General features: G+C 39.2%; 1 protein-coding gene across 1 annotated transcript in view; it reads left to right on the plus strand.

The window, feature by feature from the left end:
* Positions 1-2572: 2572 nt before the first annotated feature.
* The window catches only part of LOC311180555 (olfactory receptor 10J3-like), a gene marked incomplete at its 5' end in the record, with an annotated part of 103709 nt that continues 86228 nt past the window's right edge, over positions 2573-20053 (plus strand). Inside the window, one exon of the mRNA XM_084248484.1 lies at positions 2573-2644. Within this exon, the coding sequence (XP_084104610.1) occupies positions 2573-2644 (72 nt within the window). The remainder of the gene's footprint in view (positions 2645-20053) is intronic.

The following is a 20053-nucleotide window of genomic DNA, read 5'->3' on the forward strand; positions in this document are numbered from 1 at the left end:
CTAGATTTGAGAGAACAGTTTCATAAGAGTGAACATGAGAGAGCCAACTTTCAGGGAATGATGGGAGTTGGAAGAGGAAATTTATTTCAGTAATTCTGAAAATGAAAAAAGAGAGAACAAGGAATAGTCACTATATGGAGAATCGCAGAATCAGCAGCACGCTGTCCATGCGACTGGTGTGACTTGCTTTTTGACAGGCGGGACTAGTATGGTTATTTCTCATAATTAAGTCAAAGCCTGTCTTCACCACATTTTAAAATCTTTAAGCCTGTTTGGCCCCAAGTAGCTGGGGACTTCTTCCTCCTCTTCTTAACTCTGACACCTATATTCCATACCTTGAATTGTCCTAAATCTTTCAAGACAGTGGAAATTAGCAATGCTTCCTCAATCACGGTCCTCTCCTCCCAACTCACTTCTTGAAAGGACTGTTGGAATCAGCAAAAAAGATTTCTTTGGTGGGACTCGAGTGAATAATTTCAGTGATGTGATGATGCTTTGGGGGTATGATGACTTGTTTGGACCATAGCATCTCTGAAATAAGGTTTCCAGATTCAGAACTAGAACTTAATTGAAAGCCTGCATAAAAGTCCTTGGTTTACCTTTCTTTCTGACTTATTTCTCTGAGCATGATCCCTTCTAGCTCCATCCATGTTGCTGTAAACTGCATGTGTTTATCTTTTTTGATTGCTGAGTAATATTCCATGGTGTATATGTACCACATCTTCTTGATCCAGTCATCTGTTTTTGGGCATTTGGGCTGTTTCCATAGCTTAGCTATTGTAAATAGTGCTGCTGTAAACATAGGGATGCAGGTGCCCTTTGGAATTAATGTTTCTGTGTCATTTGGGTGAATACCTAGGAGTGGAAGTGCTGGATCATATGGAAGCTCTGTGTTTAGTAGGTCAAGAAATCTCCACACAGCTTTCCATAGTGGTTGGACTGGATGGTCTCACTCATAGCAGGAATTTAGAAAACCTAAATAAGGGACCAGGAAAAAGACTAATTAGTACAGAGTAAAAAATAAAAATCAGTAAGCAACTATAAACCAGAGACACACTACGGGGTGGGGGGAGAGAAGGGGAGAGGAAGGACTAGGGTCAAAATAAGAGGGGGGGTGTAATTGTATGGGGAATATAACAAAAATGATAATGCATACATTGTGCAAAACTCTTCTGCACTGTTGGTGGGAGTGCAAACTGGTCCAACCACTATGGAGAGCTGTGTGGAGATTTCTGGACCTACTAAACATAGAGCTTCCACAGGATCCAGCAATTCCACTCCTAGGTATTTACCCAAAGAACACAGAAACATCAATTCCAAAGAACACCTGCACCCCTATGTTTATAGCAGCACTATTTACAATAGCTAAGCTTTGGAAACAGCCCAAATGCCCAAAAATAGATGACTGGATCAAGAAGATGTGGTACATATATACCATGGAATATTACTCAGCATTCAAAAAAGATAAACACATGCAATTTGCAGCAACATGGATGGCGCTGGAAGGGATCATGCTCAGTGAAATAAGCCAAAAAGAAAAAGAAAAATACCGGATGGTCTCACTCATAGCAGGAATCTAGAATACTTAAATAAGGGACCAGGAAAATGAATAACTATAAGAAAGTGAAAATCAAAATCAACAAAAAATATGAACCAGAGATACTTTTTTGGGGGGTGGGGGGCGGGAGGGGAGGGATTGGGGTCAGAATGGGGGGATTGCAATTGTATGGGGAATATAAAAATAAAATAAAAAAATAAAAAATAAAAAAAATGAAAAATGATGTAAGAATTATATAAAATAAAATATTAATTAAAAAAAGTCCTTGGTTTACCATGTCACCAAATCCTCTGACTATTCAAAGTTTTTTTTCCTTGAATATTTCATTCTGCTGTGTCATGTCTCTCTGAAGTTCTCATCTCCATGCTTTTCCTCACACACACATTAGTAGTAATCCCCCTGGCGAGTGTTTTTTTGTTTTGTTTTGTTTTTTAAGATTTGTTTATTTATTTATACAAGCACTGGGTACAGTCAGAAGCGCAGGAGGGTGAGAGAATTTACCAGAGCCAGAGCAGGGAACAGAACAGGCAGACTGATGAAATACACTGCTGAGGGGAGCAGCGGGCCTTGCAGGAGAGGTCTGCGTGCCATGTGGGACCCTCGCAGGTGGACAGGGATCGAACCGGCACTGCAGAGGCTGTGGGCAGCTTCGCAGCCCAGTGCTCAACCACTGTGCCACCAGGGGAGGCCCTGGCAAGTGGTGTTTTAAGAAGAGGATATCACCACTGACTGGATGTGGTGTGACTTCCTCCTTGATACCCTCTTCCCCTTCCTCGCATCAGCGTGTATGTAAGGAGGACATTTGTCAAAAGTCTTCATGCACAGGAAGTAGTTTGTTCTCCAGGGAGAAAGTTCACATATATAAGCCCCATAGATACACAGGTGGTCTTCTTTTTATGTGCAAGGCCAGAAAGGGTGAGTTGGGACCACTATCTCTGCTCTCATTGCTCCTTGAAAAGTCTAATTGCTGATGGGAATTCTGTCATTATTGCTTTCAAACATCGATGTAGCAGCATGCAGAGAAAGAACTTTACAGAAGTGACAGAATTCATTTTCCTAGTATTCTCTGGCTTTGGAAAGCATCAGATTGCCCACTTTATGACCATCCTCATTTTAACTCCAGCTAAACTCATCAGTTAACTCATCAGTATAACTATCATCTATGTTGACTGTCCCCTCTACATGCCTGTGTGCTCCCTAAACATGCTGGCCAGTTTGGAGACTGTGTACACACTGATCATTGTCCCACAGATGTTCTCCAGTCTCATTTTTCATCACCAGCCCATCTCCTCAGCAGACTGTGCAACCCAGATGTTCTTGGCCGCTAACAACGTGCTCGTAGCAATGAGCTATGCATACTACATGGCCATCTGAAAATCCCTGAGCTACACAGTCATTGTGTGCAAAGGAGTGTGTGCTAGATTAGTCTGTGGGTCCTTTGATACTGTTCTGGTGATGGCAGTTCTCCATGTCACTGCCATGTTCAACTTGCCCTTTGGAGACTCAGTGGTGGACCTCTTCTGTGACATTTACCCATCATGAAACTTTCTTGCGCGGATACTGCTATCTATGAGTTCATCAATTATGGAATAAGTTCATTTGTGATTTTTGTACCTGTGGGTCTGATCTCCATCTCTTACCTCTTGATCACCTCCTCCATCCTCAAATCTCCTCAGCTGAGGGCAGGAAGAGGACATTTGCCACCTGTGCCTCCCACCTCATTGTGTTCTTTCTGACAATTGTGGCTCCATCACCTACTTCAAGCTCAGTAGAGTTGGACATGTACCATCACCACCCCCATGCTAAACCCTGTTGTTTGCAGTCTGAGGAACAGGGAGGTCAAGGATGCCCAGAGCAGAGCTGTGGGCAGAAATATTTCTTAACAGATTGAATCATCTTGTCAGGTGACTTCTAGTCCAGTGTATCTACACACAAATATGCCACATGCACAAATGCACCAAATACAATGTTTGTCAAGAATAATGTCAGAATGGAAATGCTTTTCTAAGAACAAGGCATGTTCTATGGACAAGGCAGAAAGTGAGGTTTCTGTTCTGGTGAATTTCGTTACTGGCTGTGAGAATCCTTCCAAACTGGGAGAAGACTACTCGTTTCGTGCCTGAGGATTTCAGATTTGAAACCTCTCCTTGTTTCTCTCAGACTGCCACATCCTTGACCTAGTCGAGTGAGGAGATGTAGGGAGAGGCATTTGGAACAGGTGTGGGAGACCTTAGGAGAATACACTGCAGAGACAGCGCGGGCGGGACTTTCATTCTCAGGAGTTAAATCACTTGCTGAGTAACAGTCATTGCAGAAAGGGTTTCCTTAATTTGCTGACTGAAAAATGAGCAGCTTCATAAAAAAAGGGGGTGTCTGTCATTATCCAGCCATGTCAGCTCCTTCAGCATGCATTTCTGTGCAAGCAAGCAAACATCTCTACAGTTTGCTGGAGGCTAAGCAGGGAGAGAACAGACTGGTGACTTTTCTCTGTAACTGCACTTTTATCCAGATGCACACTTCACAAGAGCTCTTCTTTTTGTCAACCTATGGGAGCTTTTTAGCTTTTTAATTTTTATGTAGCAGTTTCAGTGGCATTAAGTAGTTGTCTTAGGTGTCGGCTGTACTGATGGCAGAATCTAAAGCAAATGCTATGAAATCCCTTTTTTCAGTAAATAGTGAAAACTTCATATTTCTTCAGATATTTATTTCAAACTAAGCATAGCCATGTTACATTATTTTATATGTGCAGTGAGGAAGGTTGTGGGGATAGTTGGGTTTATGAATCTTCCTATTAGAGTTTATCTCTACTCTGAGCCAGAGCTGGAAGATACTAAGAGACAGATGTGGAAACATCTGGCACCCTTGCTATCCATTCCCACATCAGTTTCTATCCGTCAGTTCTCTCTCTCAGTTTTGAGTCACAGAAATCGTCTTGGTGCATCTGCTCATTGGTCTGCTCCACAGATCCCCATGTGGGGAGGTCAGTGGCTGAAAACTGAGGCTCTTTGCAGTCTCCTTCATGACCCTGATTTTCCAGCTTCTGAGATCCTTCTAGAAGATGTGTTTCAACTGAGGTTGATGGTCTTTATAAGGCACATGGATGGACTTTAGAGAGTTTTGAACATTTTAAAATTATTCACCAAATTGCAAGTACAAGTGTGAATGTGACTTTTCTATACTATTCCTGAAGAATTTTGTCTGGTGTACATAGTACCTCAAATCCTAGCAGAGGGCCTCCCTGGTGGTGCAAGAGGTTAAGACACAGCACTATGAGGCTGTCCACAGCCACTGCAGCATGAGTTCAATCCCCGGCCAGGGAGTGACCCACATGGTACAGCAGACATCTCCTGTCTTGCCTGCTGCTCCCCTCAACAGTGTATTCCAGTCAGTCTGCCTGTTCTGCTCTCCACTCTGTCTCTGGTGGATCCTTTCACCCCCCCCACACCTCTAGCCTGCACCCCAGCTCTTGTGTGCAAAAATAAATAAATCTTTAAAAAAAAATTGCAACAGAAATATGAAATAAGACCTGACCCCCCTTCACAGATCATTTTCCTCCCAAAATTTCCTTACATTCTCTTAGAGAAGTGCTCTTTGGCCTGTCCATTTATGCCTCTATGGGCACTGCTATTTTTTCACTAAGTTAAGAAATGAAGATGTGTTTCTCAGCGGGGAGGCTGAGGGGTGAGAGGTGGACATCAGAAGTCACTCTTTTTTTACTGAGGATTTTCTTGCCTACTCCCATCCCTTCTCCCCTAACAGTTTAAACACCATCCCTACCCTCCTCCCAAACACTCGTGTGAACTCCCACTAATAATGTCAGTTGTGTGACACACTTTGCAGGATATTAGACTCATTGGAAGAAGCAGCCTGTACAGAAGCACCACAGTGTGAGTGAGTGGGCCTCTGGTCATGGAAGACCCCTCCCACCACTAGACTGAATCAGGAACAGTGAGTGTTTTATTGCTGTCTCCTGTAATCTGTTCATAATACTTAAATTTCTGGCCAACTTGAGACTATCTTCATTATCTTCATTGTTTTTGTAGCGCCTTCATCATTCTCCAACATCCTGTTCTGCCCATGTTCCATCTTTCTTTTCTTATGCATTACAATTATTTCTATTCTTTCAGCCTTATTTTTTTCACCTCTTTTGTTCATCAGGAAAAATACCCATCATGCCATTTATCCATTCAATCTATTGCATTTCTACAGTATCGTGTGTCAAGGTTAACAAGCTCCAGGACTGCAATAGTGAATAATGTGGAGATTTTCAAGTTACTCACAGTGCAATGGGGAAGACACCAAAATAGTAAAAAGCACAGAAACTTGCTGCATATAGACACAGGCGCAGGGGTGTACGCACACGCGGGCACACACACACACACACACACACACACACGGTTGTTGTTTGGGGCTAGGGGTGCTGTACAAAAAAGAGAGTTGATCAACTCTATTTAGAAGGTCAGAAAAAAATTCATAGAGACATGATATTTAATTAACTTATTGTGATATTGGGTCAACTAAAGCCCCAGAGAGAAGGGGACTGAGCAAGAAACAGGGAGGAGACTGAGCAGACAGCCTGGAAGCTTAGGGCTGAAAGTGGGGCATTTTATTCATCTCAATGGCCATTGTCTTGTTAAATATTAACCTGGCAAATAGTAGGTATTTAACATACCTTTGGGTAGATGAATGTGTAGATATTCAGTATAAGGTAAAAACAATCCTATAATATTCCCTCTGCATTCCTTATAGGTGTCTCTCAGCTAAAGTAAACTAATAGAAAATAGCAGAATAGAGGTTACAAACTTAGGAACATATTTGACATTATTGTTGTTGCCTATCAGCAGTTCTCACTTGCTCCATAAGCTCAGTTTATATTTATTGATTTATTTACTAATTAGCCACTTAAAACTGGCTGGGGGATAAAAATCCTTCTTTTGAAGGAAACTGGATTAACACCAGATTGTTTTAGCCATAACCAGAACAATAACAAACTTAAAACTGATTGCTGGATAACATGAAATATAAAGCTAGAATTAAGATATTTCAAAATTTACCATTTAAGAAAAATGATGAAGCAGATTACGGATCTGAAAGGTGCTGAAATATGGTTTTTCTCGTGTTGACTTTGTAGTTTCTCTAGAGAAAGACCAGTTCCATTTGATGTCTTTCTACATTCCTTACTTGCAAAGCATGATGGATTAGGGGAGAAAATAGTTGCAGCATTCCCAATCACAAGTAGAGTAAAACATTTTCTTAATGGAGACAAATGTTTCTGGGAGGATAGAGAGAAGGGAGGAAGATTTAGAAGATACTAAAGAGGAGAAAGAAAATCAAGTGAAAGGTAGATGGATAATAAGTGGCACATGGGGCTTAACTTCTAAAAGAGCGTATTTAAAGGGTGCAAGAACCAAATCAGTTTTGTTGCTGCTGCTGATGTGTGAATGTGTGTGTATGTACAGATAGATGTATGTGTAATTTTGTGGGTAGGGAGATAACATTTGGGAAATTTAGATGTGATGGGTGCTATGGTAAGTGGTAATAATACCTTATTAGCATTATTTTTATTAATGATTTAACAAGTCAAAAATACTGTGTTATGGGGAGACTTTTTGATATTGTACCTACTCTGAGATAACAAATGTCCAAGTTGAGTGAATTTAGAATGTCTGTAACATGTTGTCCATAATGCCCAGTAGCAATTACAAAATGTTCAACATGGGAACAAGCAGAAAAATATGACCCATAGTCAAAAGCTGTCTACATAATGCATTAGTATAAAAATTCTAATATCCATGTAACTGGAGTCTCCAAAAGAGAGAATAAAATATATCAGAAAATATTTGAAGACATATTGACCAAATAGCCCTGAATTACTGAGAAATATGCATGTACAGTTTCAAGAATCTCAAAGAATTTCAACCAAGATATATAAAAAGAACATGAAATCCATATATAAGAGTCAAATCTTTAAAAACAATGATAAAAATTTTTTAAAGTGACAATGTAAATAGTATCATATTACACATTACATATCAATAATAATGTGACTTCTAATCAGAAACAATGGAAATCAGAAAATAATTGAATGGCACTTTTAGTCACTCTATAGCCAGCAAAAATATAGCTCAAAAATGAAGGTAAAGTAAAGATATTATCAGTTAAGTGAAAACTGAAATAACTTATGTACTATCAGAAATGCTCACAGAAGTTCTTCAGGTTGAAGAGATATGACATCAATGCAAGTTCAAGAATAACAAAGAGGAGTAAAGATCACTGAAAATGGTAAATATAATGGGTTATCTTGATTGATTTTTCTCTCTCGTTATTTTAAGCAATATATTATCATTTAAAGAAAAATATGACAGTATTATGAGGTTAATGATATATATATATATATATATAGATGTCATACATATGACAAGTATAGAAGGAAAGAGGCAAATGTAATTATACTGTTATTAGATGCCTTTGTTTAACAAGAAGTGGTACAAATTCTTCTTTTTTTTTTAAAGATTTATTTATTTTTATACAAGAGCTGGGGTACAGGCCAGAGCCATTGGAGGGTGAGAGGATTCACCAGATAGAGAGCAGAAAGCTCTCAGGCAGATGGACTGAAAGCACTGCTGAGGGGAGCAGTGGGTGAGACGGGAGAGGTCTGCCACGCCATATGGCAATCTCCCTGGCCAGCTGGGAATCGAACCCGTGCTGCAGAGGCTGCAGACAGCTCCACAGGGCAGCGCTCAACCCACTGCGTCACCGGGGAGGCCCGAAGTGGTACAATTTCAATCTAAGAAAGATTGTAATAAATTTGGAATGCACATGTTAATCCATAAGGCTTTAGAAGAATAATCCAACAGTGCATAACTAAGAAGACAACTGAGAAATAAAATAGAATACTACATAGTATTTATTTAATACAAAAGAAATAAAAAGGGAAGAACAAGTAACAAGTGGGACAAAATAGGAAAAAAATAGCAGGACAGTAGACTTAAACCCAACTGTATTAGTAGTTATATTCAACCTAAATATATTAAAACTTCAATGAAAAGGCATTGTCAGAATGGATAAAACAAAGAAAAAGATAGAGGAAGATAAATCACATAAAGTAATTATTCTGAAGTGGTTATACCTTCCAGACTTCCTTTAGCATTTCTGGTAGTGAAGAAATTATATCAATTTTCACTTATCAAAAAAGTCTTTCATTTTCATTTAAAAATTGTCAGACAATTATAAATCAGAGACATCCTGCAGGGGAGGAGGAGGGAGAGGGATGAGAGGGAGGGAGGGAGGAGCACAGGGGACTGAGGTGATGGTGCACAGGTGCATTGGGGAAGGAAACTCTATGGGACTATACCTGAGGGGGTGGGGGGAAGCAAATATTGTTTAAGAATGAGCAATGATGTCAAAAATTAAAAAAATAATTAAAAAAATTATTGTCAGAAATAGATAGCAAGAAATATTACCATAACTATTCATGAAAGTAAAGGGCTAATTCATTAGTAGCATGTAACAATTTTAAATGTTCATGCTCCTAATAATAGAGCTCCAAAGTAAATAAAAACTAAATTAAAAAAAGAGACAGACAAGTCTTCAATTCTGATGGGAGATTTCAGTACTCTTCTCTTAGCAATTGATTGAATGAGTAGAAGAAAAATAAGCACATAGAACAGCTGTTCCATAGTTTTAGTCAACTTGACATAATGATATTTATAGAACATTCCAACTATCAATGGCAAAATAGACTTTCCTTTTAAATGCCTATGGAACCAAGAGAAAAAAAAGTCACAAGTCATAAAACAAGACTCAATAAACTTCTAAAACTTCTACAAATTGAAACCAGTGACAGCTGGGGCCACAAACAGCAGATGCCAGTCTTATCTGCTAATGAAATCAAACCACTTTTTCTGCATTCCCCGGTGAAATTATTTTCCAGTGGGATTCAAGGATGCTGGGTCAGGAAGAAAAATTCTGCAGGTAAGTTATTAGGCATAATAGCAGTGAAAGAAGTCACTTCTGCTACTTAACTCCTAGACCCATGAATTCTGACTATATAATTGTCTGATTCAAAACATACAGTGCCTACTTTAAAACAGAACTTTAGTACCTCAGGGTATCTGTCAACTGGCGATGTAACAGAATTGCTAGCAAGCTATTCATCTTTCAAATACATTCACTATTTCTGGATGAAGGACTATGTGGTAAGACTCGTTAATTCCACAGCCACACATCCATTGCTGTATCTCCTTTACTCTGAGATGAGGTCCTGAGATGAGACATTGCTGGGGGCAATGTCATGGTCATGGTGAAGGCATTCTGAGTGTCCACAGATGGTAGTACTGGCAGAAGCATTATGGGCAGGGAAAGCAAATCCATTTCCAGAATGTGTGTCTATTCCAGCAAAGACAAATTTCGGCTCCATCCATGATGAAAGAGGTCCAGGATAATCAACCTGCTTGCCAGACTGGTTCTTATAAAGAATGATGCCATTTTGGGGGCCTATTCTTGCTCTTTTCTGGAAGGTTAGGTGCTCAAGAGTAATGCTAGACAGACTGACATCTATAAGGCATGGCATTCTGCTAACCTGACCCTCATTTTGATTGAGGGGGCCACAGTGAGATTTTGCGTCTCAAGATATTAGCATCTTTTCAGGTTCAATGTCAAGTAATCCCTGAAAGGTTCCTGTATTTCCTATTCCTCAATGCAGTTGCTCTAGGGTATGTGCACAGGTCCTTTGGGGAAAGGTTGCAGGGTACTTCCCCAGGAGAGGTGGCCTCCCTTTCAATCAAGGGTTTCTGGATCTGTGAATTGACAGAGGTTTGGAAATTGGCTGAGGAACTCTGATGTCCCAGGGTGTGGACTCAAGTCAGGTGAAAGATGCAGGGTTTGCTCAGGTCACTGAGCAAACACACCGGGTCACTTGACTCAAGGACACACCGGGTCACTTGACTCAAGGACAGACTCTGTAGCTATCTCCTCACTTCTTGAATGTAAATGAGAATTCTTAGCAATGGGTATAACCCCCCTCCCGCAGTGGTGGCTCCCTGATACACTGGCAGGAAATATTAAGTGGAAGCCCATAAAATGTCTTCTTTCTACCAAGGTAGTATACAGAAGCAGCATCATGTTACTGTTAAAATTGTAGTGATTGACAGCACCGTAAAACACTTGCAAGAAACATCAGTGATAATACCATCCCAATCCCATTTAATTCCTCCAGCTTGTCCTATGAAGGAGTCAGATATATGTTAGAAAATGACTGTGGACTATTGTAAACTTAACCAACTGGCACCAATTGCCGTTGCTGCTACAGATGTAGTGTTTCATCTGAGGCAAATGAACATAGCACCTGGCATTTGGTATGTAGCTATTGCCTTGGGTAAAACCGTTTTCTCTATGCCACATTTTGGAAATCAATTTATTCTTTTAATTGAGGTAACATTAGGATCTTTCCCATCAGGTATCTCCACTATAAGGCACCTGCAATCAAGTCACCTATAGTCCACCAATATAGTCCATTGGGCTTCCTTCCCTCTTTGTTCTAACCCCTCCCCAACACCCTCTTACCTTCTGGAGGCTTCAGTTCTATAGTCAGCTTTCAGGGGTTAGTATTTAAGTTGGTCTCTTTCTGATTCTTAGTTTGGTTTTTTCATTTTCCACATTTTAGTGACACACCCAGTATTCATCTTTCTCCTAACTTATTTCACTTAGCATTACCCCTTCCAGCTGCATTATATTGCTGCAAATGGCATGTATTTTATCATTTTTGATTGCTGAGTAATATATCATTGTGTATATTTACCACATCTTGATCCACTCTCATCCTCTTCATGCCAATTTTAAGGACAACCAGAAGCTGTTGCTTTCCCCCGGGAGGGTCAATTGTCTGTTTCCACAGTCTTGCCTTAAAATTATGACAACTCTGCTGCTGTCTCATAATATTGACCCCAGGCATCTTGCATGCCATGACATTTCATAAAACACCACGCTTATCAGCAATATTGATGAAATTGTGCAAAATGGATCTATTGAACATGAAGTAGCAATTCTTTGGATGCCTTAATGAAACACATGAATGAGAAGATAAATTATCAATCTATATCAGTCAGCATCCAATTGGAAAACAAAAACCACTCAGTAATTTGAATAGGGAATTTACCATTAAGAATTATTAACTACAGCAAGGACCTGGAGCAAAGAGAAATTGGGTAACAATTAATAAAGATAATTCTCATGTAAGGAACACCATTTTCCCTAGGGCTAAGCAAGAGGAATATGGGAAGATATTTTTTCTCTGGAATTTTTAGTGTTCCTATGAAAATCTCAGTTTCTTGAGCCATGGAAATACACACACTGTTAGAATACAATACTGGCTTTTATTTCCCCAGGGAACATTTTACTTTCCATATAAAATGAGGATTTCAATCTGCAGTCACTTGTTTTTCTAATAGTGGAATTAATTGCTTCATACAATAAAGCTTTTCTTATCTCCCCAAGAGCAAAAAGGTTAGACATTTTTTTGGTTAGGCACCTAAGTTAAAGCATTATCTCCCTGTTTATGTATGTTTCAAAAGGGGCAAAACTTGGAGCTAGGAAGAAACTTAGGTTGTTAAAATCATAGGCATTGGGTTATCCTCCCCCTGGAGAGATTTATTCACATAACAAAGGATTAGAGTAAGGATCCTTTGCATCCTGTCCCCAACTAGACTCTCCCAGCAGGAGAGGGAGAAAAATCGTCTCTTTCCTCTTTATAAAAGAGAACATTCATATTTCTTTGTCCTGCATATAGAGCTGCCTGCCACTTGTGTAGGATATATTTCCTGTCTGGCTCTTATCACATTGCCCTGCAGTATTGCCAATGTAGAGAGAGTAATGTGCCAATGTCATTCTGACTGTTGATTGTGCCATGAGCATAAGAAGAAATCTGCTGTGATTCAGAAACCTCATGTGTGCATTCAGGGTAATTTAATAAAGATGAATATTGAAAACCTGATGAGCACCCAAAGCAGAGGCAGCCTTTGCTGCACAATGGCTAAGACCCAGACTTACTGAGGACAGCATTGACCACTGGCCCCTTGAACATCAGACACACTACACTGTGCCATGCTGGGAGAAGCTGCTGGAAGTCACACTTGGAAATTTGCCAGAAACCTGCCGTCTAGTGTGCAGGGGAAAGCCATTCAGGATGGTGTCTCACTGGAACTGTGCGGGGCACTGAGGGGTGCTGAGAAGACTTTCTTTCTGGGTGCTGTGATGGCTGTGCACACAGGAGCAGGACACTGGACCAGCTGCCGTGTGATGGGGCTTGATGCAGGTGGAGCCAACCTGTGCTGAAGAACCCACCTCTCTGAAGCCAGGAAGGGGCTCCCTTCCTCGTGCGGTGAGTTTGCAGCACCCATATTGATGAAGCTTTATGTTATGCTGGCTGCCAAGGAGACAGCTCAGTTTCTTTGAGCAAGTAATGAAGGGGACTTTGAAGTAGAAGGACAATAAATTTAGAAGGGGCAATCCATGGACAAAAGGTGTAAGATCAATGATATACTATTACCAGTCAAGAGGAAGGAACTCCTACTTGATGAGTCCTTTCCCCAGAAAAAAATTGTAAAATAGAAAAAACATGTGAATTAACCATTTTCAGATTTTGGACAATAGGCTGTGAAAGATTGTGATTCTTGAGAGAAGAATATGAAAGTGTAGTTGCATCGTTGCCCTGGCCTCTTGCCTGGAGGCACCTTGTAAAACATGGCATAGAAAGTGGGGTCCAAGCAGAACATGGTATCTTGCTGAGTTGAGGACAAATGTTGACGTTTAGAGCTGGTGATGTGACTCGAAGTTGTGGGGCAGAGGTGGGAGAAGAGCGAGCTGCACGAAATAAGAGCTGCAGGAATGTACCTGTGTCACTCGGTCCTCAGCAGAATCCTGAGCTGTACATACAGTGGGTCAGACATAGCCTGCAGCAGAACAATTACTGGGAGGAGAGAGTTAAGCAGAGATTCTGAAATTTGCACTCAAATTTGCACTCAGACATTGGTGTCTGACCAGATAGAGCAGAGAAACTCAATTCAACATCCTGGGTTTCGACTGAGACCCCAATAAGACCACACGTGAGGATTAGGGCTGCTTTAGCCCCCAAAAGAAATGAGACATGCCTGATCAAACACAGAGCTCAGTAGATGACATATGTATGTAAACACATGTCACCTGTTTACATAGCAGAATGAAGTTCAACACACTTTATAGGTATAAAGGAAAAAAAGCAGCATTCCACACATAAAATCTCCAACATTCGCTAAAAAACAACTAGACATATGAAGCCAGAAAATGTTACTTAGAAGAAAAGTCAGTCAAAAGAAAGATGAAGGAATGAAAGAATGATGGAATGAGAGGCGAGGATGCTAAGACATTACAGACTTTATAAATAGGTTCGGAAATTAAAATAAAACAAATGAAATGAAGAGAGGAATGGAAGCTATAAAAGAACTAAATGTATTTTTTTTGGCTAAGTGTACATTTGACTCATAAATTATCTGTGATGAAAATTTCAGTGGAAAATATTCATAGCAGACAAGAAACTGCAGAAGAAAAGATCATTGAACTTGGAGGAAAAGAAATAGGAATCACTCAGAAAGGAGAACATAAGTAACAGATTGGAAACAATAAACAGAAGTTCAGTAAACTGTGGGAAGAAAATCAAACAGCAATTACAGTCCAGAAAGAAAGAAGAGAGAGAATAATAGTAAAAATATTTGGATAAAAAATAGCAGTCTCATTTTAAAATTTGATACAAATAATGTAACCACATAATAAGAAGTTCAAAGGAGTACAAATAAAAGAAGCACACACACACGTGCACACACACAAATGTGCACACACACAAATGTACCAAGGCACATTGCTGAAAAGCAATGAAGAGGAAAACATCTTTAAAACAGTCAGAGGGAAAAAGACAAATTATGTACATAGGAATACAGGAAAAAAATCCAACTTAAAAAAAAAGCAAATCACAATACAAAGGAACCACTTACATGAAGTTGGTAAAATCTTTGAAAATCAGAAATGATCAAATGTAACCCAAGAGGAAATAGAAAATCTTCTATCTTCAGATGACTGTTCCTATATCTATGCATGGAATTAATTAAATTCAATCACCTCCTCCCCCCAACAACACTCCAGGCTGCAATGATTCATGGTCAATACTATCAAAGATTTAAAGGGAGAACTTGAATAAATTTTTCACAATCTTGCAGGTTATGGACAAAGTGAGAATAGCCTATACTTAATTTTATGAGGCCAACTTTATTCAAATCCCAAATCACAAAAAGTCTTTATATATAACACACAAAAAGAAATCTGAAGAAAAGTATACTTCATAAACATAGATGCAACATACATTAAGAAAATGATAGTAAATAAATGCTAACAATATATAAGATGGATCATAGAGCAGGAACAAGTAAGTTTTCTGCCAGTAATAAAAGGTTGGTTTAATCTTTGAAAATCAATTAGTGGAATTCACCATGTATATAATGAAAAAGAAAAGTCACAATTGATTAATTCAGGAAAACTATTAGACACCATTTAGTCCCTGTTTATGAAAAAATTCTTGGCAACCTAGCAATGAAGAGAATTTTCTCAACTGACATTTCTGACCATAATTAATGGTGAAAAACTTGAGTGTTTTGTCTCTCAGAACAAGCGTGTTCTCTCTTGTCACTTACATTCAATATTGTCCTGTTGTTTCTAAGCAGTGCAACAGGCAATGAAAATAAATGCATTGAAATTATAAAAGAATAAGTATAAATTGCTCTTATTCATATATTATCTACTTACGTACGTGAAAGTTTAGGAAAACAATGGCAAATATTCTAGAACTAAGAAGTATTTTAGTAAGTTTTCAAAATATAAGACTAATGTATACAGAGCTATTTTATTATATATTAGCAACAATTAGAAATTCAAACAATTTCATGCCATTACATTTCATTAAAAAGAAAATAATCAGTGATCATTTTTACAAATATGTAAAGATCTTTGCACAAAAAATACAGAATTGCTGAGAGAAATTAAGGAAGACATGGCTAACGAAAATGTGTATTTTGCATGTAGGTTAAAAGACTATTGTTAAGATATCAATTCTTCCTAAGTCAGCATATAAATTCAAACAATCTTAACAAAATCCCAGCCTTTTAAAGGTAAAAGTTCACTAGTCAATTTAAAATTTAAGTGTAAATGCAAAATAACCAAAATAACTTTTAAAAAGAAGAAAGAATATAGATTTCCCAGAAATCTATATTAATCTAGACACAATTGAATAATAATCTATATAAAAATCAATTTAACAGAATGGAGAATACAGAAATAGATCTATGGGTATATAATAAATTATTTTTTCAACAAATAAGCCAAAGCATTTCAGTATGAAAAACATACTCTAAAACATTGTTAATTTGGTTATTTGTCTTTTTATTGTCAAGTTGTAAGAATTCTTTTTATTTTCTGGCTGCTAGACCCTTGCTAGATATATGATTTATACTTTTTTTTTCATTTTGTCTGTAAGTTGTCTTTTAAAACATTTTATTTTCAGAATAGTCTTAGGTTCACAGCAAAATTGAGGGGATGCTATAGTGATTTCCCATCTGCCCCCTGCTCTCACACACGCACAGCCTCTCTCTTTATCAATAACCCCACCAGATGGTGCATTTGTCACAGCTGATGAATCTACATTGACACATCTGGGCCTGGTGCTTTTTGATTTGGAAAGTTATTAATTATTGACTCAATTTCTTTAATAGCTGTGGCCCATTCAGATTGTCAGTTAACTTGTGTGCATTCTGGCAGATTTTGTCTTTCAAAGAATTGGTTCATTTTATTTGGGTTATCAAATTTGTGAATATAGAGTTGTTCATGGTATCCCTTTATTGTCCTTTTAGTGTCCACAGTGCTGGTAGAGATGTCCCTATTCATTCCTGATATTAATAATTTGTGTCTGTTCTCTGTTTTTCTTGGTTAAGCCTGGATAAAGACATCAATTTTATTGCTCTTTTCAAAGAACTGACTCCTGGTTTTTTAGATTTATCTTTATTAATTATCTGTTTTCCATTTCATTGATTTCTGCTCTAATTGTTAGATCTTTTCTTCTGCTTACTTTGTTTTTTATTTTTTAAAGATTTATTTATTTATGCATACAAGAACTGGGGTACAGGTCAGAGGTGTGGGGAGTGAGAGGATTCATTAGAGACAGAGTGGGGAACAGAACAGGCAGATTGACTGAAATACACTGCTGAGGGAAGCAGCGGGCTTGTCAGGAGAGTTCTGCTGCACCATATGGATAGCTCCTTGACCAGCCAGGGATCGAACTTGTGCTGCAGAGGCTGAGAATATCTTCAGAGGTTGTGTCTCAACCCCTTGTGCCATCAGAGAGGCCCTCTTCTGCTTATTTTGGATTTATTTTCTTTTTTCTAGTTTTCTTAGTTGTAGACTTAGATCTTTCTTTTCTAATATATGTATTCAATGTTACTTCCCCCCTCCAACCACTGCCTTCACTGTGTCCTGCAAATTCTAGTAAGTTGTCTTTTTTTCACAGTTCAAGTACTTAAAAATTTCTCTTGAGAGAGAAGAGGATAGGAGAGAAGAGGGAGGGGACTAAAGGAAGAGACTGGGAGAGGAGAGAAGCAGAGGGAAAGGAGGCGGGTGGGAAGCATTGTTCTGGGAAATCTGTTCTGATCAAGATAAGAGAACCAAACAATTAGACCCTAAAAGTCTGTCCCACATGTTCAGGGAGCCTATCCCAGATAATGGTGAGAGTGCAAGCTGGTCCAACCACTATGGAGAGCTGTATGGAGATTCCTCAACCTGCTAAAGATGGAGCTTTCATATGATGCAGCAATTCCACTCCTAGGTATTTACCCAAAGGACACAGAAACATCAATTCAAAAGGGCACCTGCACCCCTATGTTCATAGCAGCACTATTTACAATAGCTAAGCTTTGGAAACAACCCAAATGCCCAAAAATAGATGACTGGATCAAGAAGATGTGGTGCATATACACCATGGAATATTACTCAGCATTCAAAAAAGATAAACTCATGCAATTTGCAGCAACATGAATGGAGCTGAAAGGGATCATGCTCAGCAAAATAAGGCAGAAAGAAAAAGAAAAATACCGGATGGTCTCACTCATAGCAGGAATTTAGAAAACCTAAATAAGGGACCAGGAAAAAAGACTAATTATAATACAATCAAAATAAAAATCAACAAGCAACTATAAATCAGAGACACACTATGGGGGAGGGGGAAGGAAGAGAGGAGGGATTAGGGTCAAAATAAGGGGGGGTGGGAATTGTATGGGGAATATAACCAAAAGGAAAACACATACATTGTGCAAAAAATGAAAAATGATGTAAAAAATATATAAAAGAAAATAAAAGAAAAGGTGGCAGTGACAACTGGAAGGCCAAGTAGAACTGTTCTAGAGTGAAGCCAGGAAATCCAAACTTGGGCTCCTGGGGTGCTGGGCTGTGGTGGTATATATCCTTTCCTTGAACTTGAATGCTTTCAGATGATTGTGAATCTTCTCATTACTGGAATCTGAGCCATAGGGCTTGGGGTATAGGCAGTAGCAGTTATTTTAAAATTAACTACCATTGATTTCTCTTCCAAGGGTCACCCCCCACCTTCCTTTCACAAGTTCAGGCACCTGTGTGCAGAAATAAAAAATCAATCACAATTGTTGACACTCCACACCCACCTTCATGTGTATAAACCCCGAAGATCTGAGCTATGTCAGGTCTTTTACTGACAGGTAAGAAGGTATTTTTTATGGAGGAGCCATGGCATGGTGCCCACACTGGTATGGGCAGGTAAGAGAAGCTGGGGGTTGCAGCAAAGGGAGAAAAGAAATTACTAATGAAGTGTTCGGTCTGTTTTATTTTTTGTTTTTTGTTTTTTTCCCCTATCTGACATTCTGCTAGGTAAATATTTTTCTGATTTTCTCTTTTTCAGACAGACAACATAAGAGGTTTTTGTTGCCTAAAGAAATATACTCTTTGCAAGGGGAGCTTGGCTCTGCAGCAGCAGGGGACAACTCTGCAGAAATAAGTGCAGCCTTCTTTTCACTGTATTTTGGTGCAAGGACAGTGAGTGAGTTCTTGCTGGGCTGAGAATTGGAGAATATAGCTTATGCAGTGGGACTACAATATTGCTTCCAGAATCATCGATGTGAAGCCTTTGGTGAGGAAAGGCTGGCAGAGATACTTTGGGGGAGGCTCATCCCCAGAGGAGAGAGAACAGGAATGGGATTTCTATGGGAATGGGTTCCATAAAGACTAGGCTTGTGTATTAGTGTTAGAGACCTGAAGGTCTGGGTAGTCTCTATCTGTGTGGATATGAGATGAATTTCCAGTTCTGAGAGCCTGGAGGTAGTAGAAGAATTTATCCTTGAAATCTGGCAAAATGTTTTATGTCACCGAATCCCATCTACAAACTGGGAAATGTATGTGACTGGCATTCTAGTGGCATTGTTACTGGAATTTCTCCCTTCCTTCTATTTCTAATTCTTCTTTTGAATTGTCTATGTTTCAAACTGCCTATTAAACTCAGTTAATTTCTTAAATGCCTTGTTGAGCTTGTGAAATGCTTTTTTCTAAACAGAGAGCTCTTCATTAATCAGCTCTTTATTACCCTAAGCAAGAGAGAATTAAGGAGTAAACCAAAATATATTTCAAACAGCCAGAATAATGTCACCAAATAAATCTACGCTCCACAATAAATATATAGTGTTCTTGTCTTGCCTTAGTTTGCGAAGAGTTTCATCATCATTGGATGTTAAATTTCATGAAAGGCTTTTTTCTGCATCCATTGAGATGATGATATAGTTTTCTCTTTATTTCTGTAATTGTTGTGAAATAAATTGATTGATTTTGAAGTGTCAAGCTGATTTTGTATGCCTGGAATAAATCCAACATGATTTTGCTGTATTACCATATTACCAATTTTAAATATTGCTGCTGTCCGTGTCAGCTTTGAGTAGCAGGCTCTGCTCTTATATAAGTTGGGAAGGACAAGATTAGCAAGGTGGCCACATTTACATCCTCTTTCCCATGCCCCCTAGACAGTAATATACCAGCACCCATCCCCAGACAAAATTGCTTTGTGAGAACTGTTGATTCAGCGGTGAGACTGTGAGGTCCCCAGGGGTGAAAAGCCCCAGAGCTGATTTGAGAGGCCAGCACCCAGGCAGCTGACTTGCTGACCGTGATCCTGGCTTCCAAGCCCTGAAACAGCTCCACTCTCTGACAACCCACCTACAGCCCCATTTGGTTTTGGGTCTGTCTCCAGCACCATTCACCAAGGGACATGAGAGGAGTCAGGTTCAGCCATGCATTGGGTCACCGGCACACAGACCTGAATCCTGGCTGTGGGCCTGAGGTAGATGGCTAATTTGCTGCAGCCCCAGAGGTGATATTCTCAGGATAGCCATTCCCGCTCCGGTCCGTCAC

This window comes from Talpa europaea (assembly GCF_964194135.1).
Source record: "Talpa europaea genome assembly, chromosome: 12".
In the NCBI taxonomy this organism is placed as follows: Eukaryota; Metazoa; Chordata; class Mammalia; order Eulipotyphla; family Talpidae; genus Talpa; species Talpa europaea.